The 16952-nt window shown below is 40.2% G+C and overlaps 1 protein-coding gene across 4 annotated transcripts in view; it reads left to right on the top strand.

Annotated features, from left to right (window-relative positions):
• acj6 (abnormal chemosensory protein 6) overlaps positions 1-16095 on the top strand; it is a 64006-nt gene extending 47911 nt beyond the window's left edge. For 2 of the 4 annotated variants that reach the window (XM_089597368.1, XM_089597370.1), the window contains exons 3-4: positions 5210-5413; positions 12853-16095. In XM_089597368.1, coding sequence (XP_089453494.1) covers positions 5210-5413; positions 12853-13641 — 993 coding nt within the window. In that variant the 3' untranslated portion in view covers positions 13642-16095. Of the gene's footprint in view, positions 1-4830; positions 4898-5209; positions 5414-12852 lie in introns of those variants that run through there. The other 2 variants (XM_089597369.1, XM_014352932.2) reach the window with 2 other exon arrangements.
• Positions 16096-16952: the final 857 nt, after the last annotated feature.

Consider the following 16952-nt stretch of genomic DNA (forward strand, 5'->3'; position numbering starts at 1 on the left):
ATGAACTAACTGATGTAGTTGACGGTAAACTTGGTTAAAAATTTGTTTTAACTGCTACGAAAGCCACTAATTGTTCGGAAAACATTGGTAAGCCAACACATGGCCAAACAATATGCGGTCCTTACGTGAGAAGAACTACTTTACACGGGCAAGAAGGAGCAAAAACACTATCAACCGCAGATAGAATCACCGCGCGGGCTTAATAGCACAGTGAGCGCGAACATGACAAATCGGGCGGGCAAGCGCGGCCGAGGCGCAATTACAGAGCTCCCATTTTTAATCGGCTAATGACCGGCATTATTCTCCCTTAAAAGCGGCCTTCCATTCCCGAGACGACTCCTCTTCGTTTTATCAAGCCAACGCAGCGAGATAATCCCGCGGAAGAGGCGATAAATCCAAGGCTCTCCCCCCCCCACACTGGCACAACAGAGCAGCGTAATTCAATCGTAATTGGCTAATCCTTAACCTTAGCCTCTCCCTTCGCCTAGGTATTTAAGGCCCCCGTGGAGGGAGCGTCTCGGGCGAAAAATGACTCCATTAGGCGGGGCGCCAGCAACAAGTTTCCCGCCTCTCGCGGTGGGTGCTAACTGCTACCCCTCGCCCCTAATAAGGGCCATCCGTATCCGGACTTCCGCGTCGCTTCGGGGGCTTTCTCATTTATTTGCCGCGCGTCGGCGAGGTGGAGTCGTCGCGTCGGAATTTATCGGCCTGTTAGGTGCCCTAACGCCCTGTCTCTCGCGTACGACGGAGCTTTTTCATTTCCTCTCTGCTACTGGCGCTCTCTGCGCTGCACTGTAACCACGCGTTCTGGCTTTTGTTGTGTAGGTTACGTGACTGCTGTTGTTTGCACGTGGATGAGCTTTAAATTGGTGGTAGCCAAAATTTTTGTCGGTAGGTTTATGGTAATTTTCATACGTATGTGTAGATACATGAACGACGACCCTAAAACACCCCCGTCACGGGGCGTACCTTTCAAGGGAATGGAATTCACGCAGGTGTTGAGTTTCTACTGGCTCGACTTTTTTTTTATTTTGTTGCTGCTGAGTTTCTTTGTTGTTGGACTTTCAATCGATAGTTCATAAAAATATTAGTTTCAGTTTTTTTTATAAAAGTTTTCTCGGGGTTTTTTTTAAGTAAAAAGTTACATTTTAACAATATCGCTGAAACTCTAAGGATATTTTCTTAAAGGTACTATGTAACTGTATAAATTTTTACGTACGCACGTTTGTAAAACATTTTTCAAGCTCCCGCCTATCGGTTTTTTTTTTTTTTTGTTAAAAATATTGAATAAAAATTAATTCGAAGATAATGAAATTTCATTTATTGTACGACTGACAGTATGAAGAAGACGGTCAGAGATTTTTTTGGAAGTTAAATCATGTATTCCACGATATTTTGTAAAAGAGGGCTACACTGCTACCATAAGGTTGTGTAGGTATAAAAAATGTTGTCAAGAGAATGGAACACAACTTTGAGAAAGTATTGATTAATTAAAATACACTTTTCTAGAAAATAGAGTAAAAAAATACCTAACGCAAGATAACATGAGCAATTCTAACCAAACTAGTTTTTCAAAAGATATTGATTAACTGATGTAATTACAACATCCAGGTGGAAACTTCATAAATTTCGAAATGAAACGCAATTTCCCAAAATCGTCCCCGAAAACTTTTCCGTCGAACGTTGTAATCTGAAATTTCTATTGAGTATAGATACTGCAATTTATTCATTAATAATTTCATTTAAATTTCCGACATGTTAACAAAGGCCAACTAACGGTAGCGCTTTACATTTTGAGTAAATTAATTAAACGACCAAATGCATGAATCTCAAGTTTAATCATTAAAAATAACAAAAAAATATAAATGAGGATCCAACACGACTGTAGTAGTGCAGATTTCGAAAAATTTCGCTGTACTGACGTCGGACTCCATTACACGAAGTGTGCGTGTATACAGAGTGCAGCTCGAAAGGCACGAGTGTAGAGCTAGAGCTCATAAATAATCGAAGCTCAGCCGTGCGGGGTGTTCGCGTTTTTCGTATATGAAACATCGATCGCCGTGGTATCTACCGCTTGAGAACTAGTGTAATATAGCCTCGGGGCTTTCGTATGAAGGGACTATACAGTACACTCGAGTAGGCACTGATACATTTTTATTTATTCACTTTTTTTCTTGTAATTACCTAATATTTTTTGGAGGGTTATACATGACCAAGGGCTCGATGTATGTGACGCAAATTGACGTTACGTGAACAAATATTTGGAAAACTGGGTTGAAGAGGGCATGTCATTCAGAATGAGGAACTAACGTTAGAGGATCGCGTGGTTTGACATTTATGATTTACGTATGTTGTGTAGAGATTGAATTTTCCACTATGTTATTATTTTAAGTAACAAACATTCATTTTTAAACGGGAAATTTATGTTATCATAAGTTCAACCTAAATTTATAGTCGTGGATTCAAAAATAATGCGAGTAGATGAATGTTTAACAAAAATATTTAGCGTGCATAAGTGAGAAGTAAATAAATTTTTACTCCAAGGGATCCAGAGAATATTTTATGTATTTTAATGGTCAATAATATTGTTATGTTATTTTTATATTTATACATCTTGTTTTATTCACTCATAATACTGAGATTCGTACTCTAAATGCCTCACGAAGATTCATAAATAAACAATTGAAAAATAAATCATAAGTGTGTGCAAATAATTTATTCCAATTATTGATCGTTACGTTTTACACTTTTACAGTCTTTTTCCATAAAAAAAACAATTATTCTCTTGATGAACAACACCGTCGTCGTATAGTATCCCACTTTTGTTATTTATGAAGGCCAGTAACGGACTACACTATCTTTATCTTGATCGCCCGTGTGATAAATAGAACTTTATGTTTTGACGAATGCATTGAAAGCAGCGATGGGGGTAAAGCTCTTGATCCAGCCTAGTTTTACGATGGTCAACCGTTGTTGCACGCATGATAAATTCATGGCTAATTACACCCCCGTTTGAATTTAATAAGCCATTACCGATGGTCAAATATTAATGCGCGAATAAATTATCATTTTGTCTCGCCGTTTAACCACTGAAGCGGGACGTTTGTTTAATCGTGTATCTACACTACCGAATTTATTTAGCACCGAAATGGATAAATATTGAGATGCTGGTAAATAATCCACCGAATTTCGAATAGAGCGATATCGAGTAATATTTTATTGTCAACCCTTTCACACAACCCTTGCGGCAGCTCATCGCTAATTCATCATCCTTTCACCGCACGTTAATTTCTTGGTAAAACCCCGGACTGGGTGACCCACCCTACAAACAAATGACATTTGTTTTTATTTATAGAACAACAGCCCGCGCTGTGGGTGTTTTGAATAGAGTAAATTAAAAATATTAATAAGCAGGCGGTTAACGACCGATCGTACAGTCCGGAAATAAAGATACGAGCAGCACGAAAAATCGTTCACGGGTTTTTCCTTGATAATTGTAGCATCATCGTCGCCACGCCATCAGCCCAAATTACACCCATAATCAATTTAATTTCCTCGGAAATAAAGAGAAATATAATAATCCAATGGTGCTTACAATTAATGGTGTGTGTATATATCCACGATGGAAAAAAACGCTTGAGCTTTCGAAGAACAGCAGAAACAAAGCCAACCGGTATTTAAGCAAAAAGAAATCAGGTCGATTTCGGAATTGCGTCGTAATTTGGGTCACGGCGTTTTATAGCCGCAGCCTGAGGAAATCACCCCCCGGCAAAAGTATTGAATTAATTATTTCCTCCCATTATATTACAACCCATCTCGGAGACCTTAGAGTAAAAATAAATTGATTGTGTGAATAAATGATGGGGGTATAAAGCAATTCTTCGAGGAACTGAAAAGAGCGTGTGCTCGCGGGTGATGTGTATCGTTTCTAGGTGGGAATAAGATTCTGGAAACAGTACTATTTGAAGCGCTCAATTTCTGGGTGGTGTAAAACTAAACTTATCCATCGTCACGGGCAAACGCGTTTTTCACAACTAAAGGCAATATGTATTGTAGCGCTGCTGTAACTATGCGATAATAATATTACCTTTTACCGAGAAAAATGTACACATCGATACCTCAAGGTTAAGCTACTCACTGAGTAAAATTAGTACGTTTTCTCTGTCGTGAAAATTAGCGAGTTTCATGCTTCGCTCCTTCGTATACTTGGGCAAGGTATACCTCTGGATTCAAATGGACAACAATTGCAAAATTATTATTGAAAAATTCGTACATCCTCCGGTACATACAGCATCAATTACTTGCCACTGGATGGACAAAAAAATAAAATAAAATAAAATCACACCACGTGGTCAGAAATGACATGGACAAAGAAGCCACTTCACAAGCTGTAATTGTCCATCCTTAAATTTTCCCAATGCACGAAAGAGATAGGAGGGAAATTTCTTGAACTAATTTACCAAGCTTTACGATCGACAAAATCATGCAACTGATAAATAATTTTCCAAGAACAAGCACTACTTGCATTTGTCAGCAGTTCTGACGAAACTTTGTATAAACAGCTTATCGATGGTTGTGCAGGAAAGAATAAGTTTTTAATCTATAAATGTTCCCCCAACTAATTAACACCTCAGGGACTTTCACTTTCAAGTATCTGTTTGGTAATCGTTGCATTTCAAGCTCGTGTATGGGTGCGTTGAGTTTATTTTTTCAGTCGATTGTGGAAAGCCCCAGTAGTACACAGTGGGAAGGATCTCCGCGCACCTAAAACTCTGTTTTTCCGTACACCTACGTAATTGCGTGTACCAGCCCTTCAGGTAATTTCTAGGACTTTAATTTTTAATCGTGGCGAAGGACGACGATGGCTCTACAACACTCAAATTGGAACGTAATAACAGTTGAGTTCGTGACTTTTCCAATTTTCCCGAGAGATATTGTCGAACTCGCTCGACGGAAAAAGAATTTTACGTTTCGCTTTCGACGATGAAAGAAATCGATCGACAACGAGGCCATCGACTCGAATTATTTACCCCCCCCCTCATCTGGATGACTCGAATAAAAATAATACACCAACCGTCGCTACACCTCGAGTTAGATGAAAACACAGACCCTTCAATAAAAAAAAAAAAAACAACAAAAAAAACAAAAACAAAAAAAAATACCCTGTGACTCGTTTACTGACAAAAGCCCGTTGTCTTTGTTTTTCCAGGGTGACATATTCGGCGGATTGAACAGCGTCCAGGACAACCTGCTGTCGAGGGCGGAGGCACTGGCCGCGGATCTGGGCAAGCACAACGGCGGCACGCCAATGCCTCTGAAGCACGACCCCGTCTCGGTGTACCACCACGGTGCCCACATGCCAGCGCCCCATCCGAACAACCGGCCGCACCACCAGGTACAGACACACCTCTTTGTGAGTGCAACGCTTTTATTTTTCTATATATCCAACGATCGCATTTTACCCAATCGCTCATTTATCACGGAATACGATGGTAGTTGTGCAGCCCATGCGCACGTTTTTCTCATTGAGCAAACGATGGAATCACCGCGCGGATCCCAAGTGTATACGTATACAAGGCATCGATGCGAATCTCATTTTCCGCGAGTGCTCGGTTTCACTATCACGCGATAGTTCCTTCTCCGAGTGCGCACATCCTTTGTCAACGTCACTACGCCTTAGCCACGACAAATCGAAGGGGATGTAACTGTGCGCTCCCCTCTCCCCGCGACCCCCTCGCATTCATTCGTCAATTGCTGTATGTTATTTCAAAACAATGACTCGGAGTATATTTGCTGCGATCGATGTGTGGGTCGATCCCGCGATTTTGATGCGTCACTTTGTTGACAGGACGTTTCCCTATAGTCATCGTTGGGGAGGGGTGGTGTTGGTCCTACGTACGAGTGCAATTAAAAACAGAAGAAAAACAACGCGAGCCAACCTCAGGGAGAAAGGTGCACTCATCCGATCAACAACCCAAACGCGTGTAAATGCAGTCGAGCCCCTGCGTGCAAGCCTTTTCCGCGCAAATGTGCGGGGCACGTGGCTTTATTGATTCCCCCGGCAAGCGCCACTCGATCGGCGATCCATCATCATTGAAACCCATACGCGCCACTTTGATCGGCAATCAAGAACGACATCCTGGAAGTTCTCGGATACACCGCTGTGTCAAAGCACCACCTTGCCCGTGGCTCCGCGTCACCCGGCGCGCGTGTGTATATGCGGGTATCGACCACCCCGGCCCCACTTGGAGGAAAAGGAAATTGAGGTCGATAACGTATTACATCGCAGCGAAGGGGATGTACTGCCCGATGACACCCCCGCACCCACCTTGCGGTCTTGCGTGGCAGACTTTTGATTTTGCGTTTACAGGAAGGTCGGCTCTGGACAGCTCGTTTTTTTTTTTTTGTGTTCGACTTTCGTGCGAGTTTATTGTTGCTTTGTTTACGGTCGAAGCTTCACGAATGACGAATATACTGTTTCTTTTGTTCATGCAGTGGTTGCCACCGAGATGAGCAACAACGAGTAAAGTATGGACTTTCGGCCAATATAGTTGTACGGTAGACTTGGTCATGGTCATGACAGCACCGATATTTTTCATTGCCCCAAAAATAGGTAACACGCCAAGCGGCCCAGTATGGTAACCCTTTTGTGGGATGTGTTGTCATTTGCTGATTCGCTTGGAACAACTGTCTTGCGCACGATTCGCCGATGATCTTAATTATTTACAATTCGAAGACGTGAGCGTACGTTGGGGCAACCTTACTCTTGTATCGATCGGTAGGTTTGTGTGGTAGTAGCACCCCCTCTTCCCCCGAAAGTACGAGGAACGCATGAAATCCATGTTTAAACACCCCTGCCTCCACTGAAAGAGCTCATAAAAAAAAAAAAAGAAAGAAAAAAGGTTCCTATAAAAGCAGTAGTCACACGCTTCATCTGTACATCAAAGTCGGTGGCACCCAGAATCCACCCTTTCTTACCTATACATGCCCGCGCGACATCATCGAGAGAGAGAGAGAGCCGGGGGTTGCAGATGGCTATAAGGTCGCGAATTCAATAAAAGAGCCGATGGGAGAGGCGCGCGCGCGTAACGAGCGGGGAGGCGCTGTGCGACACGGTCGAGAGGATAAATGATGAAATATTACAAGGGGCTCTCTCTCTCCCCCTTTCTCGTTTATTTTCTTTTCCTTGACGCAGCGTTAAACAGGATGCGAGTTTTTCCCGAACGAATGTTGTATCGCCGTCATTTGTTTTGGACTCTTGCTCGACGCCTCGCATGCACACCTATATATATATATATATATATATATATATATATATATATATATATATATATATATATATATATATATCCCTCATCCTGCTGTCCCGAGTGCCCGGCATTTGTTGCGCGAGTCTTTTATCTTTCGGCCGAGTCGCTTGCATCATCTCGTTGTTTTCTCCTGTTACTCCGTGAAATTGCTATTAAACGTTATACATGGTTCGTTGGGTGCAGGGACTTGGAGTCGTATTGCGTGGTCAAAGATCAAGTGTACCTATAATCTATGAATATTTGAATTTTTCGATGTTCGGTTTCATTATTTGGAATAGTTCGATGCGACATTGGTACTTACTTCCACGAGAATATGAGCGATAAACGTTTACAACAATATTTGCTTTTGCTCAAAATTGACCTGATGTAAACATTATCCTCGGCGTTTCGTTTAATTATCACAACTGTTAGAAAATGTTCGATTCGAACATGACAGTTTAACAGAACAGTTTAACGGAATTTGGGAGGCAATAATATCTTTGAAATAAGAAAAATTCTCCCGGGTACTGGCCAGCTCTATTGTTTTTCTTTTACTCTTTGGCTTGTAAACAAACGAAAATATGTGGTTCATTAGGACAGTGCGAAAAATTCTACACTCTAGGTCCAAAGAGATCGGAATATTTGAAAGTAATAACCGTTAAAATCGGTATACAGTGGAACGTTAAAGCTCAACAGTGAATAGATTAAATATTAAGAATACCCGAAAAAGTTGAAGAATCAGCTACTCCCGAAAGATCAAAGTAAAATATCCCATCGCCATCGCCACAAGAACTATACCATCCGATACCCATCCCCGCTACCATACACGAATTTACAAATGATCGCGCCACTCGATAAACATTTGCGCGCTCCCGCTATAATTGCATAAATAAAATCGAGCTCAAATTTGCTCGCCCCCCCCCCGTCCACATCTATTTTCTCATTAATTTCTTATTCCCCTCTCCACCCCTCCCACCCTCGTATAACATATACACACGCTCCGAGCTAACTTTCACTCCGGGGAATCGACGACCCCCCCTATACGCGACACGCCACACCAACAACTCATGGATGGGGGTGGGTGGGGGTAGCAGAAGTAGGGGCAGCAGTAACGCGGTCCGCTTTATGTGCCGAATATGTCGATCCTCGTGCCACTTCCTAGATATGATAAGCATCTCTCGTGTACCACGTATACATATGTATATACATACTCAATGATCGTAATATATCACCCCGACACCTTTTTCGTTTGGCGCGTCTTTCCCTGTAGGGTGGCGGTAGAAGATCAAGATCGGGGATCCGTTGAACAGGTTGGAATGGTGTTGCAGCGTACGGGCTGATTTCTTTAATGATTCAATGGCATTTTATTTGGATTTGAACATTTTTTTTGTAGATTCTGGATTGTCAGAAATAACTACCAAGGATAAGTGTGGGTCAATTTTTAGCGGAAAGGCGAATCTTCTCTCATAGTTTTGTAGGACTAATTTGTCAAGAAAATAAATGTACTTCCTTTTTGGCTGTTCAGTTGTTTCGCAAAAATATGAAAAATCAATCGAGTCATGCAAGCTCGTCGAATAAACGTCAGTAAAACGAAGTGTAACAATTTGTTAAAAAATTAGAACTAGTTATTAAAAAAAATATTTAACTTTCAGTTTATTACGATCAAGCTTGTTCGTCATAGTTTGCCGACACCTGTACCATGGATTTAGCCACAAAACTGATAAAAAACTTTTGCTAGAGATTATCTCTCGAAAATTCTTCAGCACTGTGTCAGACTTGGGTACGGATAATTTTTTTATTTTGTTTATTCATTCAGTTTTCTAACATTAGTTTTTACTAAAAGTGATATGTTTACGAATGTGACAAAAATCTCCCCAAAAAAATAATTTACAAAAGGATTTTCTGTTTAGGTATTTTAACTGAAACTTTATTTTTATTTAGCACATTCATATTTGAATACTTGTTCGCAGAGCCATTTATTAGAGATATTGAGAAGAAACGTACGTTGACTCACACATTGTGGTCAATTACAAAATAATAGTAAGGAGATCGTAATATGTCCTTGCCTTTTTATATAAATTACCTAAATAAACACCTATGATTTCTTCGAGACGTAATACAAATAAATCAAATACTTTTTAATTTAGTAAAATAGTTTTTGAAACACTCATCTGCCTGACTTGAATATTTCTCTAAATTTTATTCAAACGGGTAATTTTTTTTTTTAATCCGTTATTTCGTGTACACTTTTAAAATTCCATAATACAATCGTACCCAAATCTCGCAGCACGGACAACTATTTCTATCCTCCCAATGTTAAACATTTTTAGGAAAGTGACTCTCGGACCGTTGAAAAACAAAAAAAAAAAAACAAAGACCCATACGTTGGCAAAGTGCATGTTACAAAAACACATGTACGGTCGAGCGACCCACTGTATTTATAAATGCAGGTGCGCCAGCTGTTACGGCAAAACTGCGTCATAGTTCATAGTGTATATACACAAGTGGTAGTTGGGCAAGAAGGGGTCAGGGGTAAAAAGAAGATATGGCGAGAGAGAGAGAGAGAGAAAGAACGCTGGGGGAGCTCATAAATAATTTGCGAGGGCTTTTCTGTTGAGAGGCCTCGTAAGGGTCGGGGAGGAGGGGGGGGGCACGTGTCGCGTAATTACATTGCGTGCTGTCTGTCTTCCTCTTTTTCAGACGCCACTGCTGTCACTGCCACCGCAAACTACCGGAAAACTGTCGCCTCTTCGTTCTTTTTTTTTCTTCCTTTTTTGCGAGTACATGTTTCCGTTCGAACTGTAACATAGACGGGTTATGAATATTTTTTTTGCAACTGGTCATTTGTTGAGATTAAGCTTCTTGCAAAAATCACTGCCGCTTTGGTTAGTTGCACGTATTCATCAGTAAACAGATATCTCATGTTTAATTTTTTCATCGGTCCAAAGCAGCCTTTGATCACGTTGCACTTCAATTTACTTTTTACGGGGACTGTACGAGACCATATAGTTATTTAGAAAATTATATTCAACGTAAACTGAAAACACAGTTAAAATTTTTGTGATTTTATTGATTTCAATTAACTGATTTAACAATAGAACTAAATACGTTATCTGTAATAAGTTATTTTCATTGACGTATCTCTTATCAGTCATATGTTTACAGTAAAGCATATCGTTAATTCAAAGGCCGAATCGAAGAACCAGTTATGCGCTTAACCGTTAGTCTACAATTTTCAACGTTCGATAACTTTGTGATTAAAAAAACTCAATTTACGATTCACAGCCTGAAAACTTCAAGCGATAAACTTGTTCCGGATTCAGATGTCTTAATTTTTGATTTCAAGGATTTTGCAAGCGATTTTGTAGTAAACGATACGATTATTAAGAAGTGCGTAGTTAGCGTAGGCTTGTCGCTTTCTTGGCGTCAGTTTTTAAAAAATCACTCGTAATTTTCGTTTGATACGAGATTTGAAACATTGCATGGACATTCCAGAGAACAAGTGGAGCAAGATTCCCGCTGAGAGTTTTCCGACAGTTATAACGATAAATTGCTATTGTTTACTCTCACAAAGATGCTCGAATATACGCAGTTGGAGAGTATATTTAGATGGACTACTGTTGGAGTTCACATTGTATTCTACGATCCGTCCCTGTATGTCATTGTATGCAATACATCATACTTTTTTAAAACGTGCTGGTTCACTACGTGAAACTTTGATCAATTGAAAAGGGAACCCAAGAAAATTCCTCATAGGTACTATTAATCACAATTTCATCTCATATTGTACTGATGTTATTTTTCTCAGTTTCACTTTTTATCTCATTGTACCCCTCATTTTTTATTCACATTTATGTACTATAGACACACCAAATTCTTATATCTAATATGATTAAAAAATAGCCTAGATCTGATAACAACTCGCCATATATTTGCGAGATATCAAGAGATTGAATTCAGAGTCAAGGAATTTTATAACTATTTTCATAGAACTGCCAAACTTTTTTTCCAACTTACGATTATTAAGAACTTTAAGCGGGGGATGGAGAACTTGTTGTGACGTGCAAAAGATAGCTATTTTCGAACCTATTGTTGAGACAAAAAAGGCTTTTTCCAATAAAACATTGTCGTACGCAACGAACTGATTACGTTCTTCATCTGGTAAAAACCTCCAATGTTCCAAGTTCCACGAGCCAAAAGTAATTAGTCCCGAGTCCCGATTTGGATGTTCATACGAGCGCTCATGTCGCGGACACAGAAGGGCCGCAGAAAGCCTGAATCAACCGAGAGTCGAGAGCATTGGTATCAGCTACGAAGGTGTAATTCAATCATCGGGCCACGCTCGATCGATCAAATTGCATGCACCACGGCGAACTCGCCAAAAACCCCTTCCCATCCCTTCAGAGGCACGGCGGTTCGAAGTGCGCATTCAATGGGGCCCGCGAAACTCGAGCTGGCTGCTTTTATTTTGAATTTTCGCCCGTCTCCGGGAGCTAAAACAAAACCTGTCTGGTTCATCGATTTTCCGTCCGAGCGGCTCGTCTTCCTAATTTAATTTACCATCGCGGCGCGAGAACACACACAGAGTTTCACGTCGCGCGACATGAGTCAAACGAGAGAAAGAGACGCCGGTGTTCAACGGAAGATCGAGAGAAGTGCGTATCGTGCTTGCGAGTGACTTTATTCACATCATTTTCTACTCGCCCTTTCCTGCTCTCTTGTTTTTTAATTTAGGAAATCTTTATTTGTGGACCAGTGCCACGAGGGTAACAAATTATGATTTTACTTTTTAGCTTAAGCTTGCGCTCAAGGGTATATACTCTGCAGTAAATTAAAAGTCTTTCAAATGGCATAAAATTTTGGGAAATTGTTTATGTGGACGAAATACATAACAATGCGAAATTTGAGATATGGTTCACGAGAAAAAATAGTTTGACTATCGTTTTTACATTATAGCTACTAGTGGAATGCAGTCAATTTTTCATGTCCTTCATGAAAAAAGATACAGAAATTTTCTTATCATAAATGTAAAAAACCAATTCACACGGAGCTGATACAATTAAAAATAGATTGGCATTTTGGGAACCATAGGTTGATTGACTTAATCAAGAGATATTGAAGTGATGCAGGAGATTATTTCAGAATAAGACGTCATGTAATAAGATGAAACTATGGCTTTCAATTTTTTCGAAAAGTAGGCGTGTAAGATTTTAACACTACTTTTCTAAAAGTTTAATAACTGCATTCCCACCATTTGTAAAATTGGTAAATTTTTATGTTTTGTTTATTTTGGTAGAGGCCCTATAGTGATAAAGACATCATAATTGACCTGGACCAGGCATATCATTAAGATTTAGATATACAAATAATTACATGGATCATCCACTTTGCAAAATGTACGGTTAAGATTAAATCCATGCCATTAAATCAAAATTGAAATCAAATACTAATCGACACATTAAAATCATCATCGATAAATCTACCTCTCCGTAAAATGTACATATTATCGAACGTGTGATAGTTAAACGAGAAAATAAAAACACCCGTCCGTCTTATGTTTCAGATGAGCCACCCGGGAATGGAATCTCTGGACATGCTGGATCCAGCCAACTCAATGACGACCCTGACACCCATGTCAGAGGGCGCCACAGTCGGAGGCGGTGGTGGCGCCACGACCAACAATCCCGGCCACCACGGTGGCATCCACGGACCAAGCATGTACGGCGCCATGAACGGCATGATGGGCCACCACCACCACCACCACCACCACGGACAGATCGGCGGTAGCGCACCCCACCCCCACCACCACCCCGCGATGGCAGCGGCGGCAGCCGCGGCCGCGGCGGCGGGCCTCCATCCGGACGCGGACACGGACCCCCGCGAGCTCGAAGCCTTTGCGGAACGGTTCAAGCAGCGGCGCATCAAACTCGGCGTCACTCAAGCCGACGTCGGCAAGGCCCTGGCTAACCTCAAACTACCAGGGGTCGGCGCCCTCTCCCAGTCGACGATATGTCGCTTCGAGTCGCTGACTCTGTCGCACAACAACATGATCGCCCTGAAGCCCATCCTGCAGGCCTGGCTCGAGGAGGCCGAGGCCCAAGCGAAGAACAAGCGCCGGGACCCGGACGCGCCCTCTGTCTTGCCGGCCGGCGAGAAGAAGCGCAAGCGCACGAGCATCGCCGCGCCGGAGAAGAGGTCGCTTGAGGCGTACTTTGCGGTCCAGCCGCGGCCGTCAGGGGAGAAGATAGCGGCGATCGCCGAAAAGCTCGACCTGAAGAAGAACGTCGTGAGGGTGTGGTTCTGCAACCAGCGCCAAAAACAGAAGCGCATGAAATTCGCCGCCCAGCATTGACCCGAGGCCGGCTTGTGACAGCAGAACTGACTGTACCAGCCGCCGAACCTCGAACCCAAGCCCGAGCCTCTTGGCGAGTACCAGGGCTGGCCCTGAATCGTCGTCCTTGACCACAGGACTCTGGCCCTGCGCTACACCGAGCCGAGATGTTTGTTGACGGTTTCGTTCGATAGGATTGCGCCTTCCAGGAACAACAACGAAAGAATCTGAAAACGCTGTTAGACCTACTGAATAAGTCTTTCTGTCGCACTACCCTCAACTTTACTCAGAAGTGACTCTTGAAATCGTACAATATACGAATTCGCTTCAGCTCGGAAGTGTATAACCGCGCGCATTCGTTAGAGAACATCGGAGAACGAAGACAACATTCCGACGGCAACCACGGAAACATCGACTCGGTGGAAGAACTTTGCAGGCCATGGTTTCAGCAGCACGTATAGGGTTTCGATCCGTCGGCGGATCCAAATGAAGTTTATCTCTGTCACAAGCTGACCCATAAAGAACAGTGTACATGTGTGTATGCGTGTGGATCTGTATACATGCATGAGTGTGTTGCCGATCGCTCGGCTGGCGCTTGCTCGTTTTCCCCGTCACGTGTGAGTGACGATACTTACTCATGTCTTAAAAAAGGGAACGTCGCGCAATGGATATTGTTTATCCGTTGTTTCTTATTCACTGAAAGTTTGAGATAATAATTTTACCAACTTACGAGATTCGGCGGGGATACTTCTATCGAGAATAAGGAATCCTTCGCGAGAACAGTTGAGTTGATCTCACGCGTGAAAAGGTGGGGGAAACAAGCCGAGCCACAGCGGAGCGACGAAGCGCAACGAAAGTGAGAAAGGGGACGAAATGATAACAAAGTGTATAAGCAAAGAATTTGGAAAGTACAACTCGAAACATATATAACTTGCGTAGCGAAAAAAAACAATTGTTATATCGGAATCTCTTGGACCCGCTCACACGCGAGCGTAACGGGTGACTCCTCGAAAGTGATATTAATCCTAAATGATATTTAACGAACGTGTGAGTGTGTGCGATCGGTGACGAGTGAAGATTAATTCATTATCTATATACTATCTTCATCGTTGGGGGTCGATGCGCGCCTTTTGTTTCTGTTCGAGTTCATTAATTACTATTTTTATTATTATTATTATTATTATTATTAATATTACACGTATGTGAAATTAAAAGCTTGTAAATTTAGCTCGCAGAAATGAATATAATATTATGTAAAGACTAAAAATGTCACGTTTATCGGGGGTTAAAGTTCGGAAGTGAGTTTCATACACAATAGAATAAAGATATTGGACAATCAGTGAACAAGACTGTATAATAATGATGAAAATAAAAAAAATAAAAAAGTTAATAATAAAAATAATGAAATCAAGCAATACATTTAGAATTTATTACCATACCATCGATTGAAGATAACGACGACTTGGGCTCTTTCTTTTGCAGTAATCTAAGGACTACTTCATCGGCTCGAAGATAAAAGACATGGAATAAAATTCTGAATACCGTGTAGAGTGACGACAGATACCGTTTTCACGTTTATCTTGATGTTCATCTGAAAAATACACTAATTTTTCAACTTGTAAGAAAATATTTTCAAACATTACAATATAAGCTCAGTGTTAAGGTGAATTTATGCCACAAGTTATTTCATTTGTTTAAATGTCAAGTCGTCCGAAGTTTGGCGTGCGATGCTACTGTGAGCGATTGTTTTGGAAAGAAAAAATAATAAATCAAGCAATCCGATCGCGCGAATTGTGTAACCCTTATTGAAGCTGTACATAATGTAGAGATTAAGTATTTTCTAGGAATAATGTGATGAACAAAGGGATAAGCTATATACTGTGTAGTCAAACTGATTCCAGTTGTGTAAATTTAGGTACCCAATTAACGCAGTAGAAGAAAAATGGGATCGAATGAGATGAAAATTATTAGTGCAATATCGGTAGTTATTAGTCGTTTTCTTGGGATAAAATTATTACCTTTTTTTCTAGTGAATTATGGTAAAAAAATCTAATAACCAACATTGCGCACCAACTTTGAAATATTTATTTTCGAAAGTGATGCCAAGCGAGTCAGATCATCAGTTATTATAATTGTAACAAATTGCATGCTTGTTGAAACTTGCGCAATTGGAGTTTTACAAAAATAAATATGGATTATTATCATTATTAGATGGTGAAATATGACGCAGGAACTGTTGAGGGATTGAATTGACATTATAAATATAAGTGTAATTTTTTGGAAGAAATTTTTTCTTTGCCCAACTTTTGCAACGTAACAGCATACACGATAGTCATCGACAAATATATTTCACCAATAGAAATGTATAAAATCAACATCGCGGGGAAATAATATCTTATCGTGGGGAAAAATATTTTATTGTACAAGTATGTATTAGCTGATCAATCAATAAAATAGAATCCAATAAATTTGTGTAATGAACTTATATAAAAATAAAATTTTTTAATAAACAAGATTATAATGTTCAGCATATAATATATTGAATCATACACCATAAGTCATAACTTTTTTTTTTTTTTTTTTTTTTCATTCTATAATACACTCAAACGATTGCAATATCGATTTTAAGACACGCTACACATATAACCCAAAATATTTTTTCCCGCGTCTACATTTTTAATGACGAGTGATTTTGTCAGTATTTAATAAAAACAGGGTAACGAATCATTATCATCGCAATGCTTCTGAATGGTATAGTTTAATTATTTGTACTCTTGTAGATAACTTCAAAAATACGTCAAGCAGTCGTGAATGGTTCGGGCGCGTTAGTTGTTTTTTAAAAAATTATTGAAAATTGTGTGCTTAGTGTTTCATTAACATCATTGTCTTTTAAAATCAGTAAACTTATGGTTACTATTACTTTTTCTACTTATTTTTCTCTGAGATACGAAAAAATTTTAAAAGTTTGAACTCATTTTCCAAAAGTCATTGTAAAAATAATTCATTTTCATTCAACAATGTCATCGTCTAATTTAACATCGAATAGCAAGTCATCAATAGTTAACACAATGCAATCAACTTGAATTTTTGCACTAAGGAATATACGACAATTTTATGTACAAAAACTACAGCATCTTAAAAAAAAAAAAAAAAAAAACTAGTATCCGACGATACAGGATACAAGTAAAGCCAAAATGAATTGTTACATAATTAATGCATTAAAAAGCACTTGGCAACATTTTAGTTCATTTTGTATAGAAGAAAAAAGAACTTACTCGTGACATTTGCGAAATAATGCAGGAATAAGAAAATAATAAAGAAAAACTAGTCAC

Source organism: Copidosoma floridanum, unplaced genomic scaffold (genome assembly GCF_036245765.1).
Source record: "Copidosoma floridanum isolate Cflo_tuat_1 unplaced genomic scaffold, Cflo_Japanese_pri ptg000032l, whole genome shotgun sequence".
Lineage (NCBI taxonomy): Eukaryota > Metazoa > Arthropoda > Insecta > Hymenoptera > Encyrtidae > Copidosoma > Copidosoma floridanum.